The sequence below is a fragment of the Xiphophorus maculatus genome, chromosome 1 (assembly GCF_002775205.1).
Source record: "Xiphophorus maculatus strain JP 163 A chromosome 1, X_maculatus-5.0-male, whole genome shotgun sequence".
In the NCBI taxonomy this organism is placed as follows: Eukaryota; Metazoa; Chordata; class Actinopteri; order Cyprinodontiformes; family Poeciliidae; genus Xiphophorus; species Xiphophorus maculatus.
In genome coordinates, this window is record NC_036443.1 from 28,761,469 (window position 1) to 28,780,176 (window position 18,708).

The 18,708-nt window shown below is 33.2% G+C and overlaps 3 protein-coding genes across 4 annotated transcripts; all 3 read right to left on the reverse strand.

Annotated features, from left to right (window-relative positions):
- LOC111608086 (natural cytotoxicity triggering receptor 2-like) lies at positions 1-4,411 on the reverse strand. Its single transcript, XM_023330589.1, has 6 exons — positions 4,372-4,411; positions 3,366-3,698; positions 3,049-3,207; positions 2,716-2,817; positions 1,068-1,105; positions 1-737 (listed from the first exon to the last, which is right to left on the reverse strand). The coding sequence occupies exons 1-6, from the start codon at positions 4,409-4,411 to the stop codon at positions 561-563; spliced, it is 849 nt and encodes a 282-aa protein (XP_023186357.1). The 3' UTR covers positions 1-560.
- Positions 4,412-4,866: 455 nt separating this feature from the next.
- LOC111608106 (CMRF35-like molecule 8) lies at positions 4,867-7,028 on the reverse strand. Its single transcript, XM_023330805.1, has 5 exons — positions 6,989-7,028; positions 5,859-6,182; positions 5,573-5,665; positions 5,234-5,488; positions 4,867-5,134 (listed from the first exon to the last, which is right to left on the reverse strand). The coding sequence occupies exons 1-5, from the start codon at positions 7,026-7,028 to the stop codon at positions 5,079-5,081; spliced, it is 768 nt and encodes a 255-aa protein (XP_023186573.1). The 3' UTR covers positions 4,867-5,078.
- A 5,247-nt stretch (positions 7,029-12,275) lies between these two features.
- On the reverse strand, positions 12,276-16,041 carry LOC111605884 (natural cytotoxicity triggering receptor 2-like). 2 transcript variants are annotated; one of them, XM_023325471.1, is made up of 5 exons: positions 15,946-16,041; positions 14,743-15,075; positions 14,290-14,373; positions 13,031-13,132; positions 12,276-12,716 (listed from the first exon to the last, which is right to left on the reverse strand). In XM_023325471.1, exons 1-5 carry the CDS (start codon positions 15,983-15,985, stop codon positions 12,637-12,639), a joined length of 639 nt encoding a protein of 212 aa, XP_023181239.1. In that variant the 5' UTR covers positions 15,986-16,041; the 3' UTR covers positions 12,276-12,636. The 2 variants fall into 2 exon arrangements, with proteins under 2 accessions (XP_023181239.1, XP_023181293.1); XM_023325525.1 differs by having other exon boundaries at positions 14,743-15,072; positions 15,946-16,026.
- Between the last annotated feature and the right edge of the window lie 2,667 nt (positions 16,042-18,708).

Genomic DNA, 18,708 nt, shown 5'->3' on the forward strand with positions numbered 1-18,708 from the left:
TATGGATATTCATTTACATAAGTTCTTATGTAAGAGATGAATTAACTTTTTCCCTTGTTGCTAAATTCTGTTAACTTAGCAAATCAATAAATTTTCCTAAACTATAAGGAGGAAACTGTACATTTATAAAATATTATTTATTGAAATCTAATAAAAGAGATCAGTAACCTTTAAATTAAAAAGATATAAACATTTTTGACAATTTTTACACAAGTATGTCCCTTTATATCAAAATGTTAGCATTTAGTTTGACAACATTAACATTCAGAAACACATTTTGTTCTGGAGTAACAAAAATTAAAGTCAGCACAAAGATGAGAACTGCTTAAACTTAAATTATTAAATACAACCAGAAATAATGAGAAAATATAAATATTAAGAGAACTTTAGTTCATTTCCATCTCCTTTGTTACTTTTATGTATTTATGTTCTTGCGATTTGAAAACAGAAAATTACTAGAAGCGAATTTCAGTTTCTCTACTATTTCTGTATTTATATATAAATATCAATTACTATTTAAAAAAAATTAAAACCAGTAAACCTTTTAGTTTACAGCAGAGCTACTGCTGTAAACTAATGTTGGAGTAAAGAGCAGAATCATCGCTGCGGTTTGCAAAGTTCATCTGAATCTCTGAGTAGGTGACGTTTTCTGCATGACCACAGGGGGCGCTGTCGGCTGAAGTAGGGGCAGCTTTCAGGAAATGAACCTCAGAGTACTCTACTGCACCATCTTTAGCCTAGAAGGAAACAAAGAGAAACATTTCAGTTTGCAACTTCACGTTTAATCTTTTCCCTTCATGCAAAATATAACATATTAGTTTGTTAAACCATTAGAAAGTTAATTAATTTTTTTTAAAAAACTGTGACAGCTTAGATTTTGGTTTATTTCATTAAGATTAAAAGTGTTTGAAGCTGAATAAAGAGGTACAATTAATTTTTGCTATTTTTTTGGTCATGTGATAAATATCTTTACTCAGATTTAATTAACCAGATAAATGAAAACTTACATTTTACACAATAATACTAATTATGATTGTTAAGCGTTCCTTCTTTCCTTCCTGTCTTACCTTGGAGAAGTTGGCGTACTCTGTTTCTTCTGGAGGACCTGAAAAAAATGCAGATCAGTAAATATGATGATCAATTTTCCATTTTTTTGCAAAAAAAAAGTTGAAATTGTTTTCAATTTTTGCAAATATGCAGTATTCGCATGCAGCATGTAAATATGCAGATATATTGATCTGCTGCATCCAGTTTTATTTGGTGTCATTGTTAAGATTTAATTAATTTTTCTGCTAGAAAAAGGAGCAAAGGTGGTTAGAAAACCTAAACGTTGTACTCAAGTAGCTCTACTTCAACATATTTTTCCTCAAATTAAAGTAAAAAGTAGTTGGTAAAAAATCTATTCAAGTACCGAGTAACTGATCAAATTATCAATCATTTAATATTTAAAAATTACATCATCAGACAAACCAAAATATAAAGTTAAGTGAAAATGTTGGCATTTTAATGATGAAAATGACAATAATCATAAAAGTAAAAACAAATTAGGCAAAAGATTTTTTCATATCAGTTTCATGGAAGAAAAAAAATTATGAAACTTTAACAAAAACAGCAGGTGTGTCTGTCTGGTGAATGTTTGGTTTAAACATGTTTTTATTCAGTGGGTAGAAAATCCATAATTTTTACTCAACTAAGAGTAGAGTTACTTTATAAGAAAATTACTAAAGTAAAAGTAAGAAGTACAGCATAGTAAAAATACTCCTAAAAGTACATATTTACAAAATATTTACAAGTAAATGTAACTAGTAACTACCAAACTCTGAAAAGGAGCAGCAGAATTTCTTTAATTCAACGATCAGTTGTGAAATATTATATATATAAACTTGTTTCAGGGTCAGAATTGATGCAGCAACATGTTGAATAAGATTCAGTCTAACGGTTTATTTAATATTTCACATCTGCACAAGAGTCTAAGCATTATGTGATTATATTTAATACTTTATCTAGATCCTAAAAATCTGTGAACATGTAAAATAAAAAAGAAGCAAAGAAAATTTTCCACAACTGAAGAATTGGTTACAATAATTATTGTTGAATTATTCTTGAAAAAATAAAGTTTCAGGACAAAAATAGATAAATTTCAGGATAAAGTCTCCCCTATCATTGAGCTTTATTCAGTTGAATTATATTTAAATATATAAATTAATAATATTAATGATGTTTCCATACAAAACTTGGTCAAATCTACTTTAGATATGAATCATATTTAGTTAAACCCAAAATTATTCATATCCCTGTTAGAGTCAAGTGTAAAATTAAAGTTTAATTTTACCAAAATGTTTCTTCTGACTGGAAGTAATAGAAAAGTTTTTTGCTACCTAAAATCTTAAGGGAACTAAAGATTAGGGTGATGGCAAGGAGCTCTTCCATCCTTAACTTGGAGTTCATCTGATAAATTGATCAGATATCAGTAGAAATGTTGCAGGGTAATTGTGAAAACGGTTTGATCAAGAGATAAATATGTAAATATTTTTCAACATCCCATTTTTAAGACAAAATTTACCATTTAAAAATTTCCAAAACAAAATACAAAAACTGGTGGAATGTAAATATTTTTTTCAGGTAGATGGGTAATTTTAAATCTAAACTTGTGATGTGTATTAATTATTTATAGATTAGTTGTCTGTAATATTTCACCTTCATCCTGTAACTCACCTTTCTGTTGACTGAAGTTTTTCCTCTTGAAGAAAATCAGCAGAGCTGCAGCTAAAAAGACGAACAGGACGACCAGAACCAGACCCACATAAAGCAGCGGACCTGCAGGGATGATCAGAGTTTATCTCAGTTTATTCTGAGTCAAAGAATCTCCAACAAAATGTTTTAGTAATTCACATATTTGTAAATTTGTAATCCTGTAGAATCTTTTTAATAATGGGTAGATTAACCTTAAAAGTTCATCAGCTCTGAGTTTCACTTATAAATAAATTTGGACTTTAATAAACCCAAATCGTCTCATCAACGTCTAATAAACATGAACAGATGATGAACCTGGAGCTGCAGCTGGTTTCTCAGGGAGTTTGATGGTTTCAGATGGAGAAAGAGAGAAACTCCGAGATGTTCTAGTTGTTCTCTTTGTTGTTGTTGAAACTGTAGGGAGAAAAGTTGATCCTAGAAAAGGTCTTTGAGTCCATTTTGGTTCTGAAGAATCTGAGGATGTGAGAATGAAACAGAATCATAACCACTGAGGTTAAATTTATATTCTTCCTGTTTTTATTATTGATTTGTGTCTTCATGAGTCGCAGTTTGGAGATGATGGCTTTGTAAATCAGATATCCTGAAATCTGAGTTTAACCCAGAAAACTCACCTTCAGTCACAACAAGATAAAAATCATCGTATAGAGTTCCATCAATGGTTTCATCGGAGCGACACCGGTACCGTCCTGAGTCTGATGGTTTCAGATCTGTGATGCTCACATGTAGAAAATCAAATGAAAAAATATTTCTTTTTTCATATCTGATGCTGAATCTGCCTGTCTGATCTGTATCTTTAGTTGTTACAATGAGAATATTTTTTCCTTCACAAGTTTCCTTGCAAAGGAACCTTTTCTCTCCAGAGTAACGAAATTCACATCTAACTGTGATGCTTCCTCCTTCCTTTTCTCTGTAGATTATCAGAGTTTCTCCATCCTGCAGAGCTGCTGAGGAGAAAAACAGTCAGTAGTTACTGTCACTGTAGAATATAAAATAGATCACATAAAGTCATACATTAACCTTGGTGTGTTGTATATCTTTAAATTTAAGCCAGTGTCCCAAACTAATTAAGCAAAGTTCTCTAAATAACTGGATTAACAATGATTTGGTTCCTTCACATAAAAAATCTCCAGGCTGTAAATGAAAGATTTGGTGAAAAATCAAACTCTTTTCTCTGCTTTGTGTCTTTGTGTCTCTAAGGAAGGTCTCAGTGTTGCTGCACTCCGAGTTACTTCTGCTCTGATGTTCCTCTTCAGATATTTCAAAATGATAAAACCTCTTCCTCTGTTTTTCGGAACAGATGAGTTGTAGAAAACCTACAGTTGTCCAAAGCAACAGTCAAAACTCTATGCGGGGTAAGTTTTATCATTTTTTATTGACATATACATTTCTATGTTTCTATTTTTGAGTGACAATATTCAGAGTATCGATTCTGTGCTTCACATAATCAGCTACTTGACCACAAATCAACAGAAAGTAACACATGAAATTGTAGGAAAAGTCAAAGAAGTCAAAGTTAAATCTGTTCCACATCTTGAAATGGTCTGATAAACTGTGAGGAACTGAAAGGATGAAGGGCTAAGAGCAGAGAAACTGATATGAATAAAATAATGTACTCACTGAGGAGGAAGAGGCAGGTCAGAGTGAGACAGACCTTCATCCTGAGCTGCTGATGGTTTCTAACTGTTTCTCTTCCTGCTTCACTGATAAACCAGGAACTTCTCTGCAAGATGCAGTTCCTCCTCTGAACACCAGAGGGCACTACTACTTTTACTGCAGAGTTAAAGTTTCTGTAGGAGATTATTGCTGATCAGACCAAACAGTTTTAATTAATAGAGTTTCTGATTATTTTGATCATTTTAAATATTGTTTTATAACATGGTTATTATATTTAGTTATATGTCTTAGAAATGTTAAATCTATATTTGTGTTCTAAGTTATAAAAATAATCCGTTTTATGTTTGTAGGTTTTATTGTTTTATCCAAATCTAAATTATTCCGACCTTTATTTGATACTTTTGTCTTATTTAAGGTTTTATCCTCATATTTTTAATGCTAACGTAGAAAATTGAATTTATTAAAATACAAAATATTTGTTTATTTAAAGGAGTTTATTAAAAAAACATCTTTACAACACGGTAATTAGATTATCTTTCAAACATCTTCTGTAACATTCAATGAAGAAACATTTTTTAGCCAAGTGGCAAAACTCCTTTATAATGTGTAGAAAACGTTCCTGTATCTTTGACATTCAGTTATTTTCTAGTGAAAATATGAGACTAAATGTTTTTTTGAGATTAATTCAGGAATAAACAGAAATTATTTCATCAGCAGATTAATTGTTCTGTCTGTCCTCTGGGTTTTCCTCTCTCTCTGGGTTGATCTGCAGGAAGAAGAAGAAGTGTTTTATTAATTTATTTTTATTAAAGGAGGTTAGAAACTCTAATCAAACTCAGGTGTTTTATAAATATTCAAGACAAACCGTTCTTCATCTGTACTTTGAGCTCTGATTGTTCAGGAATAAATTGTAAATATTTTATCAGCGTTCCCAGTCTCCCCAGCAGAATCTGAAAAACATTCAGATCAGAGAAATGAAACGTCTGATTTACAGAAAACTCATCGTTTATTTTCTCACCTTTGCTTTTCGTGGTTCTCCTCTTCCAACAGGAAATCATCAAAGGTGTCGATAAAAAGATGATCTTGGCGACCAGAGACAGAATCAGATAAAGCTGCAGACCTGCAGGAGAGTTAAAGAGAGAACAGCTTGGTTTGATCAGGTTGGAAAATGTGACTCTTGAGATAAACGAAGGTAAACAGATACCTTTGTTCATTGTTTCTGCTGTTGTTACAGAAGGTGATGTCACTAATGTCAATGGAAAAGTCTTCAGGGTCCAGTTTGGTTCTGAAGTTGTAGCTGTGAGAAATTAAATATTCATGATACCAATGAAGATGTTTTTCTGTGTGAGTCTCAGTTTGAACATGTTGGATGATTTGATCCGTTAAAAACATCTGAACTCAGATTTAAACCCAGTTTTGGATCAGAAGCTGTCAGTGAGCAGAGTTTACTTTCAGATACATGGAGGAACATTTTCAGGAGAGAAACTCACCTTCAGTCACAATGAGGTCAAATTCATCGAATCGCACACCAGGATTGTCCACACCACATCGGTACCGTCCTGCGTCAGAACCTTTCAGCTCCTTTATGCTCACATCCAGAACATATGTTCTGGTGTTAAATGTTTTAAAGCTGGTGCTGTATCTGCCTTTCTGAGCTGTGTCACTGGATGTTTGAACCAGAATATTTGTTCCTTCACATATTCCCTTACAGAAGAACGTCTCGTTTCCAGAGAAATAAAATTTACATCCAACTGTGATGTTTTCTCCTTCCTTTCCTCTAAAGCGTCTCTGAGCGTCTCCGTCCTGCAGAGCTGCTGAGAGGAGAAACGGTCAGTAAATACGGTCAGATTCAGCAGCTTGAAGACAAAATATGTTTTATAAATTTAACTGAAGATGTGAAAATAAATTAGCATTGATTCCAACATTTCTAACTAATTCTGATTCATTCCCAAAATGTTGATTTAGTTCATCAAGCTCCTTTTTTTTTTTGGTTAAATCTCCAATGAGAAGAAAATCAAAGCTGGTCGAAAAACTAAAAAGTTAACATCCTTTAGATAATACAGTATTTTATTTTTCTGCTTTGTACAGCTCTGCTCTGCAGATTACAGCTCTGACTCTATGATGAAAATTTGGTGTTGCAGGACTTTGTGGTTTATCTTTATGTTCTTTTTTTAGCTTCTTTACATTTAGGAAGCGAAGAGTCGCTTCCTCTGTTTGACCTACGTTTTGTAGAAAACGGCAAGATTTTTAAATCAACAAACTGAGCTCAGAACAAAACTGAATATTTTGTTAATTTAAATCTGTATTTCAGCATCTAGTTTTATGCTGAAATAATCTACAAAGTGTGCATTTATTGATCACAAATAATGGCTAATTGGCAAATAGATGAGAAATTTTACAACCTTAGAAAATAAATTAATTATCCTAATAACAAAGCTTTCTTTTTTAAAACTGATTAACATATTTTATGACAGAATACAACAGATAAAACTACACAGTCGGCTTCAAACCTTTCAACAAGTTAAACCCTCTCGGATAAACATTCATCCTTTCAGTGAGGAACTGAACGGATGAAGGACTGAGAGCAAAAAAACTGATATAAATAAAATGATTTACTCACTGAGGAAGAGGAGGCAGGTCAGAGTGAGACAGACCTTCATCCCGAGCTGCTGATGGTTTCTAACTCTTCTTCTCTTCCTGCTTCACTGATAAACTATGAACTTCTGCATCAGTATGCTGCAATCCTCCTTTCTTGTGAAAACATGGAACTAAATGTTCTTTGGACTTGATTGTTTCAGAGAGTTTAGTTCAGAAATAAACTGAAAATATTTCCTCAGCAGATGATTTGTTTTGTCTGTCCTTTTATTTCCTCCCTCTGGATTGACCTGGAGGAGGAAGAAGCAAGAAGAGGTAGAAACTAATGAAACTCAGGTGTTTTATAAATATTCAGACTCACCTGGGAGACGGCAGCGTTCTCAGTTTCCACAGCAGGATCTGAAAAGCATTCTGATCAGAGATGAAACTTTTGATTTACAGATATAAGATTTTCCAAGAACTAGATTCAAAGTCTTAGAAAAGTTGCTTAATATCAAGCTGATCTGAGCAGAACCACTGATGATTATTGCTCAGAGCATGTTGGCGAGATTTGAATCTGATGAAATATTCTCCAGAAACGAGACAACAGAAACGTCATCAAACTGTAATAATTTCACATTTCTGTAAATCTGTGGTGGAATATTTCATTGTTTTTAGCCAGAAGCTTTTTTTAACTCTTGGCTTTGGTATAAGTATAGTATTTTTTAGATGTATGTAAAATGAGGACAAAACGGCTATTTCAGTGTTTTCTCACCGTTATTTTTCATGGCTCTCCTCTTTCAGCAGAAAATCACTAACGGTGTTGATGAGATGAACTTGGCGATCAGAGAAACATAAAGCTGAAAACCTGCAGTGGAGAAAACGAGGGAACAGTTTGGTTTGATCAGGATAAAGTGGAAGATGTTTGCATCCCCACATCCTTCTGACTGAGATAAAAGAAGCTGAATCCTCTGTTTTACAGTGTAGTTTGTGCTTCTACAATATGTTAAATATTTGGTTTTCTGCACATAGAGCTCAACATGAAACCTGTAACAATGACCAGGCATCTCTACATGGGAGAAAAGGAGGAAATAAAAATAGTGTCATTCTTTATTTTAAAAATAATCAAATCGATATTCACACATGACTCGCCTCTTTTACCCATAAATACTTTGTAACATTAACTGATTAAAACCAGATCAGTCACTGATACTGAGTCTCATAAAACATTCAACATGCTGAAATATTCACTGATTAACTCATTTTTAAAGTTATATTGAAAAATTAAAGCTGCTACATGTTGAAATTTACAGGAATATTTAACTTTAAAAACAGTTATTGTAAATTAGCAGTTACTCAGATGATAAAGTGACAATCCAGTTATTGTTATAAAGTCTCTTTTTTTGTTATTTTAATTACGTTTGTGTCTATAATGTTGGCATGTTTTCCCTTCAACAGGAAAGAGCTTCACTGATAAATAGATAAATAGAGCTGAAACGATTAATCGAATTGACATTAATCGATTATTTGAATTATCGTCAACAAATTTAGTAATCAATTAATTGGCAACTGGAGTATACATCCTCTAAAGATGGACATTAGTTGAAAGGACAAGTCAGAGCAGAACTTTAACCAACTGTACAAAATATGAACATTTTGCATTTAAGATTAAAAACCTACTTTTGTTTTACCCAGAACGCCTCAAATGACAGTTTTAGCTTCATCTGGTTTAAATCCTGTCAATAAAAATCTCATATTTAACACCTTTTGCTCTCCAGTTAATCCAAAAACATACAAATGATTAATCGTAATCTAAAGGAATGCTGTTATTGCATCTTAGGCAATTAAATATTTTCTTATTTAAAATTTTTGCATCTTTCTTTGTATTTCAAATATTGTGTAAAAAGGTCTCAAATGAAAAATCTGCAGAATGTGCCAATTTTTTTCATCTGATTAATCAATTAATTGTTAGAGTAGTGGAAAGAATAATCGTTAAACAGTGAATAACTTGTTTTGGGAGAAAAGTTTAAACAATTATAACAATTGATTTAACTGAAAATATCTTCCTGATGTTCATGTGTGTCTGCATGATGCTCAGTTTGAACATGTTGATCTTTTAAGGTTGATCTGGTGGGAATCTGAGCTGATTGTTCAAACTCAGCTCACAGCTTGATGTTTTTTAGAATAATCTCCCTCTTAGCGTCGTGAGTCCAACGGTTTCAGCTCCGTGATTCCCTCATAAACGACAGAGCTCCTCTTTTCATATCCAATATCTGCCGCTCCGATTTCTGCTTTGAGTTGTTTCAGTGAGATTATTTCCTCCTTCACAAGCTTCCTTGCAGAGGAACTTCTTGTTTCCAGAGAGGCCAAATTCACATGTAACTGTGATGCTTCTTCCTTCCTTTCCAGTGAAGAATCTCACAGTTTCTCCATCCTGTGGAGCTGCTGAGGAGAAACACAATCGATTCTCGATAAACTCTTGATTACTGTCATTATATGCAACAATCTTAAAGAGAAATTATACTTAGGACTTTATTTGCATTTATTGGAACAAAAACAAACACTAGGTTTGTTTTCTGCTGCATTTGGCACTTTGATTTAGTTTTTATTATTATTTATATCAGCGTTGCTGTACTTTTATAACACTTTTAGTCTATAAACCCCAAAGTGCTTCATGTTACATGAACTTGTGGTGTCGTTGCATGGCAGCCTGTCGGTCTGCCCTGGTGCAACTTGGGCTGCAGTTGTGGTTACCAATCTGTTAGAGTGAAGCACTTTGACGTCCTCTTTACTGAATAAAATGCTACACATCTCTCTGAAAGGTCGGTGAGGAAAAAGGTTATAGTAGCTTTGGGTTTTTATAGTTTAGTTTGACCTCGATGCAACTTTATTGGAGTTTTTCTCCATTTTATTCCGTTTTAGTTTTCTCAGTTTCAGTTTCTGTTATTTTGTTAGTTTTAACTATAATTACCTTGATGAGGAAATTGAGGACAAATGTCAGCATAACACAAACATGGTTGTTCCACCAAGATAAGTTAACTAGATTTTTCAAGCCATTTGAAATAGTTTGTGAACAATTTGTTTTTTATTCATTTATTATGTTCTTGTCTTGTCAAGCATTTCAGGCAAAGCATATAAGGAAGTTGGCTGACTACATATTTTCTTTATATGTTTATATGTATATAAACATATTAACAGTTCAAGGATAAGTCAAACTTCTTGCAGTTAACAAGGTAGAAAAAACAAAAATGCTCTTGTGTTCCTCTTACAATCAATTTGTGCTGTTTTTCCTATTTTTATTCCTTTTTTACTTTTCTAAGATTTATATAAATCTGTAAATTCTCCAAAGCAACTTGCTCTGCTTTCTGTCAGAGATGTTGGTAAGTTTTCTGAAACAATATCTAAATTTCTGCACCTTTTTGATGATTGGGCTTCTTTTAAAATGTTGAAATATAATAATAATTATTATTATGCTTCACATATAATTGTAAATAAGTCAGAAAAATGGACGTTTAACTGTGATGTTTCCTCCTAATACTCCAGTTTCCCTCACAGCGTTTCCATCCTGCAGCCCTGCAAAGATAAAGTTACTGTAAGACCAGACAGAATGAAATAATATCATCTAAAAGTTAAACTGAGGACATGATGTGTTTATTCAATTGGTGGCATTGTTTTCACTCTTTCCTCATTTCAACAGTTTAACGCCACTAAAATTTAAACTAAAAATAACTTAAGGTGTTTAAATGCAAATGTTTCTTCTTAGCTTCCTGCACGGCCTTCCTCTGCTGATTGCATCTTTATGTGTGAAATGAGGTTTTCGATGTTGCGTCATATGTTTCTTATTTTTATCTTACAATAAGTAAGAGCAATTTAATTTCTTTGGATCAACAGCCTTTTGGTTTATATGAAAAATTTTGTATCTAACTAATAAAACCTGGATGCTTCTCTACTTTGTTAAGTTCTGAGCTCTTCACCAGAATATATCTTCTCATCCGTAACGACGGTTTGCATGTTGCTGCCATCTGTTGTGGTTCACTGCTGCTCTGATCTTTGTCTTAAGCAAAAACCATAAGTTCTCCAAAGCAATAAACTGTTTTTGTTAACCAAAAAATCTAAGTGTAAACATTGATAACAGATTTTTTTGTTACTTTTAAGTTTTGTGGTGAAAAAAAAAAGATAAGCACAAACCCAAAAAATGCAATACATTTTATTTCAACTGGTAAAAGGAACTAAAACTAAAGTTACTAGAAGTATAAGGTTGCAAACACATTTATGGTTGTCAATTTAAAAGGTTTAAAATAAGCTAACAGCTGATTTTATTCATGTTTTAAACTGATCATCAGCGTGTCTTACCTCAGAAACCAACAGGAAGAGACTCTGATCCTGCTGCACTGATAAACCCGGAGCGTCTCTGCTGGATGCAGTTCCTCCTCTGAACACCAGAGGGCACTCTCTCCACTTTATTTTATTTCTGCGTTAACATTTCTGAGCCGTTTAAATTCAAATTATGCTCCATTAGTCAACTTTCTTGTTGTGCAATGACTTTTACAACCATGATGAAATAGGATCACACCGTTTGTATTTGAAGCAAATGTCAGTGACGTCGTTTTTAGGGCATTTACGTCACTTCACACCTTCAGCGGTTTGTTCTTCCAGCGACTTTTTCCGCCCTAGACTATTGCTGTTATTTCCTTCTAAGCAAATAAAGTGTTTCAGCACAAACTTAAACCAGTCACTCAAATGTCTTAAGAACTGTGCAAAAATAATGTCATTTTTTATATACTTATGAAAAAATACTGTTTGCATTGTTGTATAAAAGTGCAACTGAAATGTAGCCAGAAAAACATGCAAATTAATTCACACTGGTTGTAAAAGTACTTAAATACTGCTTTGCCACTTTTATTGTCTGTGTTACAGAAGGTGTGAGCCCACCTTTATTATTGATCTTTTCTGTTTCTTTTTTGTTTAAAGCATCACATTTACCTGATATTCTGGCAGATATTCTGGGCGCTAAATAAATTGTAAATTTTAAAGGATTTTTGATGTTAAAAGTTACTCAGCTGCTTTCAATACTCCATAATGTTGAGGCTTGAATAACTTTCACTGAAATTGTATTTTTTTTAAAGTTCATCTTCTTTAACATTTGCATTCAAACTCAGAACCTTCTTGCTTGCTGTTAGCCACATTGCTAGAATATATTTTATTGCACTTGCTGATCATATTGATCATAACTAATAACTGAACCAAATGAGTCTGATTAGATATGATAGATTATGACCCGTGATTAGATTAAAATAACTGAGAACCCTCAGATGGTACGAAGGATTTATTGGTGTAAAAAAAATTGCATTTATTTACAAAAAGCAGAAAATCACTCCATACAAACAGATTTAAAGATAAAAGTATAAAATAACCGGAAAGTTCTCAATGTTTCTACTTGGTAAGCAGCTATAATGTTATAAATTATCTTAAATTAGGGATGGCATGTCTAAAAATGACACATGTAAACTCATGAAAGCAGAAATGAACATTTGATTTGTAAATTCTGATACAGATTGAATTATTTCAGTATGAAAACATATAAATAATATTTTAGTTTAAGTTGAAACTGAAGATAATTGATTAGATTTAATCTGTTTGTCGTCCTCTCTGGTTTCTCCTCTGAGTTGTTTCACTGAGGCGATTTTTAAAACACTAAAGAAACTCTGGTGGTGTTTCATAAATATTCAGACACTCGTGGTTGACGCCATCATTCTCTGTTTCCACAGCAGAATCTGAAAAACATTTAGATCAGAGATTAAGAGACTTTAAATGTAAAGTCCTAGAAAACCACAGCTGGTTGATGATCAGAGCATGTTGGGAACATTTTGTTCCCTAGAAATGATGCAGCTAAATGAGGAACATATTTTAATGTTTTTAAATAACTTTCTCATTTCCTTAAATTTGTTCCTGAATCTTTATTTTTACAGTCCCCTGTTCTAAACTAATAAAACTCTGAAGAAGAAAATGAGGAAGAACCCTCCAGGGTGTAGGAGAGCTTTAGCATAGATGTAGTTTTCCATAAAGGACAACTTTCTGTTTTTCTCACCTTTGCTTTTCATGGTTCTCCTCTTTCTGCAGAAAATAACCAAAGGCGTTGATAACAAGATGATCTTGACGACCAAAGACAAAACCACATAAAGCTGCAGATCTGCAGGGGCGTTGAAGAGAAAACAGTTTGGTTTGATCAGGACAAAGTGGTAAATGTGGTGCATCTGATCCAACAGCTGATGACATTTATCTTTGCAAGTAACATTTAAATGTCAGCATTTCTACACATTTCTCTGTATTAGTATAACATATTGGATGTCTACAGTTTGCAGCATAAAGAACCAAAGAGGAAACCTACAAACGACGACAGCAAAACTTTTAAATTGTATCCTCTGTTAAATATTCATTACCCAATCGATGTATGAACAATCACAATACAATGCTTTAGTTAATCTTTAGGTCCAAAATTCAAAAACGTAGAACTATTACTATAACTAATAAAATCTAAACTGGAACTAAGCAATATTTAATCAATTTTAATCAATAATAACTAATAAACAAGCAAACACACTAAAAAACTACTTAAAACTAACTGAATTAGAAAAAAAGTCACAAAAATGAAACTAAACTACAGTAAAGTAAATAACTATCACAGCCTCATCCTGGATGTGTCTCTGTTCAACTAAATCAGCTTTTTGCCATAAATGCTAAAACTAGCATAGCCACCGATGACGATGGTAGAAAGATGATTTTCATGTAACAATAAGTTGGTTCTCTGCCATTAGCATTGATTGACAGCGCTAAGACCCGCCTCCTGGCTCTGATTGGTTGCATTTCTTCAGACAGCAATAGTAGCTCAGAGAGGAGGTGGAGGAAATCGATCTTTTCATAAATGAACTGTCTTGTATTACACTGTGACAATTTCAACAAATGTGAAAACATTTTCTCTTTTTTTAACTTGCATACTGAGAGTTAAGGTCTTTGTGGGTTTTTATCCACTGAGTCAGTAAACCACCATCTGTGGGAGTTCTGATATTCTCTTTGTCCTTCAATAAACTAAAATGAACCCAAGAACAAAACTTTTTAAACGAATCAGATGTTGGTTTACCTCCTTTTGTTTTTGTATTTATTTATTTAATCGTGAGAGTTTTGAAATTTATTACTAAGAGGTTTTTCCTTTAACAGCTCTGAATGTCGCTGATGAACTTTAACAGACCCAAATCATCTCATCAACATGAACAGATGGTGAACCAGAAGCTGCAACTGGTTTCTCAGAGAGTTTGACGGATTCAGATGGAGAAAGAGAGAAACTCTGACTCTGAGTTGCTGCTGTTGCTGTTGTTGCTGCTGTTGCTGCTGCTGTTGTTCTTCTTGATGTCGTTGTTGCGGTTGTGGTAGAAGCTGATGAAGAAAAAGTTGATCTTATTAAAGGTCCCACTCTGCAAAAACACAAAATCTTATCAAGTATTTGTAGTTTAGTTTCTAGTGCAGATATTTTAGTAACCTTGAAATAAGATTACCAATTAGTCACTTTTGTCTTATTTCAAGTGTGCTACAATAATTTGACTAGAAACTGGGTAAAAGTACTTTTATGTTTTTGCAGTGCAGAGTCCATTTGGTTCTGAGGATTTTAGTGTGAAACAAAATCATGAGAATAAATTTACTTTCCTCTCATTTTATGATCGATGTGTGTCTTCAGTTCGAACATGTTGGTCATTTTAAGTTGATCTGTTGAAAATCTGAGCTAAATGATAAAACCAGAAAACTCACCTTCAATCACAACAAGATAAAAATTATCGTATAGAGTTCCATCTAAGGTTTCATCGGAGCGACACCGGTACCGTCCTGAGTCTGACGGTTTCAGATCTGTGATGCTCACATGTAGAAAATCAAATGAAAAAATATTTCTTCTTTCATATCTGATGCTGAATCTGCCTCTCTGATCTTTATCTTTAGTTGTTACAATGAGAATATTTTTTCCTTCACAAGTTTCCTTACAAAGGAACCTTTTCCCTCCAGAGTAACGAAATTCACATCTAACTGTGATGTTTCCTTCTTCATTTTCTGTGTAGGTTCTCATAGTTTCTCCATCCTGCAGAGCTGCTGAGGAGAAAAACAGTTACTGTCATTGTTAAAGGAAATCAGAGGAAACATAGTTATGAATTTAACTGAATTTAATCTCAACTTAAAGAAGTGTCTCAACTAAACTCACTAAACAGGATTAATAATCTTCTAGTTTCCTTAAACAGGTGAAAATATTAATTGAGGAAGTTTGCAAAGTAAAGTTTTGAAGAAAAACACTGACGCATCTGTTGAGGGTTTGTCTCTTCAAAGATGACTTGAGTGTCTGAGAGGAACTTGATGTTCCTCTCCAGTTTCACAGCCGCTTCCTCTGTTTATCTAATAGTCTGAGTTTTACAAAGCCTACATTTCTGGAAAGCAACCGACTCTGAGCATGTGAAAGTTGAAAACGTGGGTTTTATTTTATTTTATTTCTACATACAAATGCCTCCTGTCAAGTTTTCTGTTATTGCATGAAAACAAACAGATTTTACATCCAGAAGTTTACAACATCAGCAAATTTCAGCACAAAATGAACAGGAAGTAACAGATCAAATGGACGGCAAGTCAAACAGAGTTCTATTAAAAATTGGTTTACCGAAGAAATAAAAAGGGATGCAATAGATAAAACAACTAAAACTGTTGGCTCCACATAGTTCAACAAGGTAGAATAAATCTTTTATATACCAGGGAACTGAAGGGATGTAGGGTTGATAGCCTGCATCCTCTGTCTATAATCCAAGACACGGTTGGTTCGATCTGTGGTCATTTGCTAAATGACGTCTCCCTACTTCTTTATCCTGTTTCTTGTCAATTCATTGTTTAATAAAGGCCACCAGCGCCACTAAATCTTGTTTTATGTGTCTACATAGAAGCTGAATGAAATAAAATGACATAAAATAATGTACTCACTGAGGAAGAAGAGGCAGATCAGCGTGAGACGAACCTTCATCCTGAGCTGCTGATGGTTTCTAACTCTGCTTCTCTTCCTGCTTCACTGATAAACCAGGAACTTTCTCCTCTGAACACCAGAGGGCACTAATACTTTTACTGCTGAATCATAATTCTTTGACTATTTTAGTTGTGGAAAAAAACAGATTAACTGTTCCTATGAAGGCGTATCAGGATCATTTTAGGTAGAAAAATCTCAAAAACATTCTAGAAAAAAACTTCAAAGTTTCAGAGTTTGAAAAGTGGAAATGCTGCAGAAAATTCAGAAATTTTGACATTTTGCTCAAAAGTGTTCTAGAAAGAGCTTGGAAATTTCAGAGTTTCAAAAGTCAAAAACGTTTTTTAAAAGTTTAAAGAATAATGGAAAATCGGTATGTTATCTCCTTGTTGTGAAAGAAATTGTTCTGTTGTTTATTATTGTTTCCTTATTCTATTTTATATTTGTATTTCTTTTCTTTAAAATAAAAATATGTGTGAAAAATAAGATACATAAAAGTAAGAGGGCAGAATAAACTTAAGTTCATACTTCTGCCTACCTCCTGTTCAAACCAATAATGGTCTAAATATTCAGTATGTCATGATATTTGAATATGTTACACATAAATAAACAAAGTAAATTAAAAATATATTTTTAGCACATTGCAGGGAGAAAGCTGGGCGCTAATATGAAGCCTCCAATCAAACAATGAGAAAACAAACAATAATACATTTATAATCCAACGATTAGATCATATTTCAAACATCTTCTGTAACATTCAGTAGAAGAACTATTTTTTAATCTGAGTCTGAAAACATGTTTCATAATTTAGCTCCTCATAATCTAGAAAACTGTCCTCTCTGTTTTTTTCTTGTGAAAACCTGAGACTGAAGGTTCCTCATCTTTGGGCTGTTTGTTCATCCAGTTCAGAAACAAACTGAAGATGTTTCCTCAGCAGATGATTTCTTCCATATTGTTTCCTCTGATTTTCTCCCTGTCTGCATTGATCTGCATGAAGAAAAGTTTGATCACTAAGACCAGTTTTAAAAACACTGAAGAAACTCAGGTGTTTTATCGAGACTCACCTGAGAGACGACATCATACTCTGTTTCCACAGCAGGATCTGAAAAACATTCAGGCCAGAGATGAAACTCCTGGTTTACAGAGATTAAAATAAACTAGAAGCAAAGTCCTAGAAAACTTGTTCAGTATGAAGTTTGAACTGCGCTACATAATTTCTGTCATTTGTCAGCGTTAGTTTGCTTCTAGTGACTTGAGTCGGCATTTTTCTCCCTTTGGTCAAAGAAGAAAGAGGGTAGGAACCTTTCTGTGATAACCAGGAGGAATAGGAATTTTTTACAGTTTCTATGAAAATAAAAATCTGACAAATTTGGAAAACTGAAGTCAGATTGAATAAGACTATTTTTGAGGAAAAAAATCTAAATTTTTGAAATGTATTGAAAAAGGATTTAATATAATTTACAACACAAGTATAAGTATTTTATGCACCATGTCAGATATGACACAGATATGAATCTGTGCTATTTTTTGCATTGTTTAAGGACTTCAACCTGGAAGAATGTCAGCCAGTTGCTGCCTGTAAATAAAAAAGGGAGATTCTTTGATAACTGAATGTATTCTGCAAAAATACAACATACAACGAGTTTGGTGCAAACGCACCAATAGTGAGTGTTGGTTGGTGTTTTCTGCATCCTCACCTTTGCTTTTCATGGCTCTCCTTTTCCTGCAGAAATTCACCAAAGGCAACAATATCAAGATGATCTTGACGATCAGAGACAGAATCAGATACAGCTGCAGACATGCAGGGGAGTTAAAGAACATTTTTGGTTTCATCAGGATAAAGTGGAAAATGTGGTTCTTCTGAGATAAAACAAGGTAAAAAAAAAAAACTTTACTTTTGGGTTCAGGTGATGTTCTGGTCTGCTGGGTGATTTCAGATGAAGAGGAGGAAGAGGAAGAACTCAACCTTTGAGTTAATGTTGCTGCTGTTGTTACAGAAGGTGACGTCACTAATGTTGATGGAAAAGTTTGCAGGATCCAGTTTGGTTCTGAAGTGGTTGAAGCTGAGAAATTAAACATTTGTTATGAATCAGAACCAAATAAAGCTGCAGACCTTTATAAAACCAATAACTGCTTGGTTTTATCTCAAAAATGTTCTGAATTAGGCTTTTTTTATTTTATTTTAGCAATTCAACATGTTTTTAATGCACATATTAAAGTCTAAGTTAAATAAGTTTTTAACTTATTTATCATGAACATGTTCTGTCTCTGAATAAGTTCTGACTTATGAAACGTTTGACACTCATAACTGATCACTGGAGAATAAACATTTTCTCTGATATTAAGTTGAAAACTTTTCATTTCTCCATTATATTTATTCAGTTTGGCTGATATTAGTGACTTTGTTCTTCAAACAGTGAACTCCAGATTTATCTCTGTTGTAGAGTAAATTTTCTACATAACTGCAGCACTGACTAAATGTCTATACAAATGAGAAATAATAAAAAAAATATTCATAATGATAAAATTGATTAAGATTTTTCTCTACATAAAAAGATTAGGGCCACTAAAAAAACAAATTCTCACTTTAAAAGCCTGAGATCAATAATCACAATTATTATTTGCTTTTTATTCAGTGACTTTAAACCTTTTCTGTATTTCTTTCCTTCTTTGTTTTAAGATAAAAGTGGATTTTTTTCAGTACAATCTTTTATTCATTGCTCTAG

Bases quoted from the DNA above. Each gene is read 5' to 3' on its own strand.
- LOC111608086 (XM_023330589.1), bottom strand. From the start codon at position 4,411: ATGAAGGTCTGTCTCACTCTGACCTGCCTCTTCCTCCTCA. The intron at 3,699-4,371 runs GTGAGTACATTA...TTTTCTCCTCAG, and splicing joins GACCTGCCTCTTCCTCCTCA to CAGCTCTGCAGGATGGAGAA. The intron at 738-1,067 runs GTAAGACAGGAA...GTTTCCTTCTAG, and splicing joins AGTACGCCAACTTCTCCAAG to GCTAAAGATGGTGCAGTAGA.
- LOC111608106 (XM_023330805.1), bottom strand. From the start codon at position 7,028: ATGAAGGTCTGTCTCACTCTGACCTGCCTCCTCTTCCTCA. The intron at 5,489-5,572 runs GTATCTGTTTAC...ACTCTCCTGCAG, and splicing joins AGCAGAAACAATGAACAAAG to GTCTGCAGCTTTATCTGATT. The intron at 5,135-5,233 runs GTTTGTCTTGAA...TTCTTCCTGCAG, and splicing joins CAAAGTACAGATGAAGAACG to ATCAACCCAGAGAGAGAGGA.
- LOC111605884 (XM_023325471.1), bottom strand. From the start codon at position 15,985: ATGAAGGTTCGTCTCACGCTGATCTGCCTCTTCTTCCTCA. The intron at 13,133-14,289 runs GTCAGAGTTTCT...ACGCCCCTGCAG, and splicing joins AGCAACAGCAGCAACTCAGA to ATCTGCAGCTTTATGTGGTT. The intron at 12,717-13,030 runs GTGAGAAAAACA...AATGTTTTTCAG, and splicing joins GAGAACCATGAAAAGCAAAG to ATTCTGCTGTGGAAACAGAG.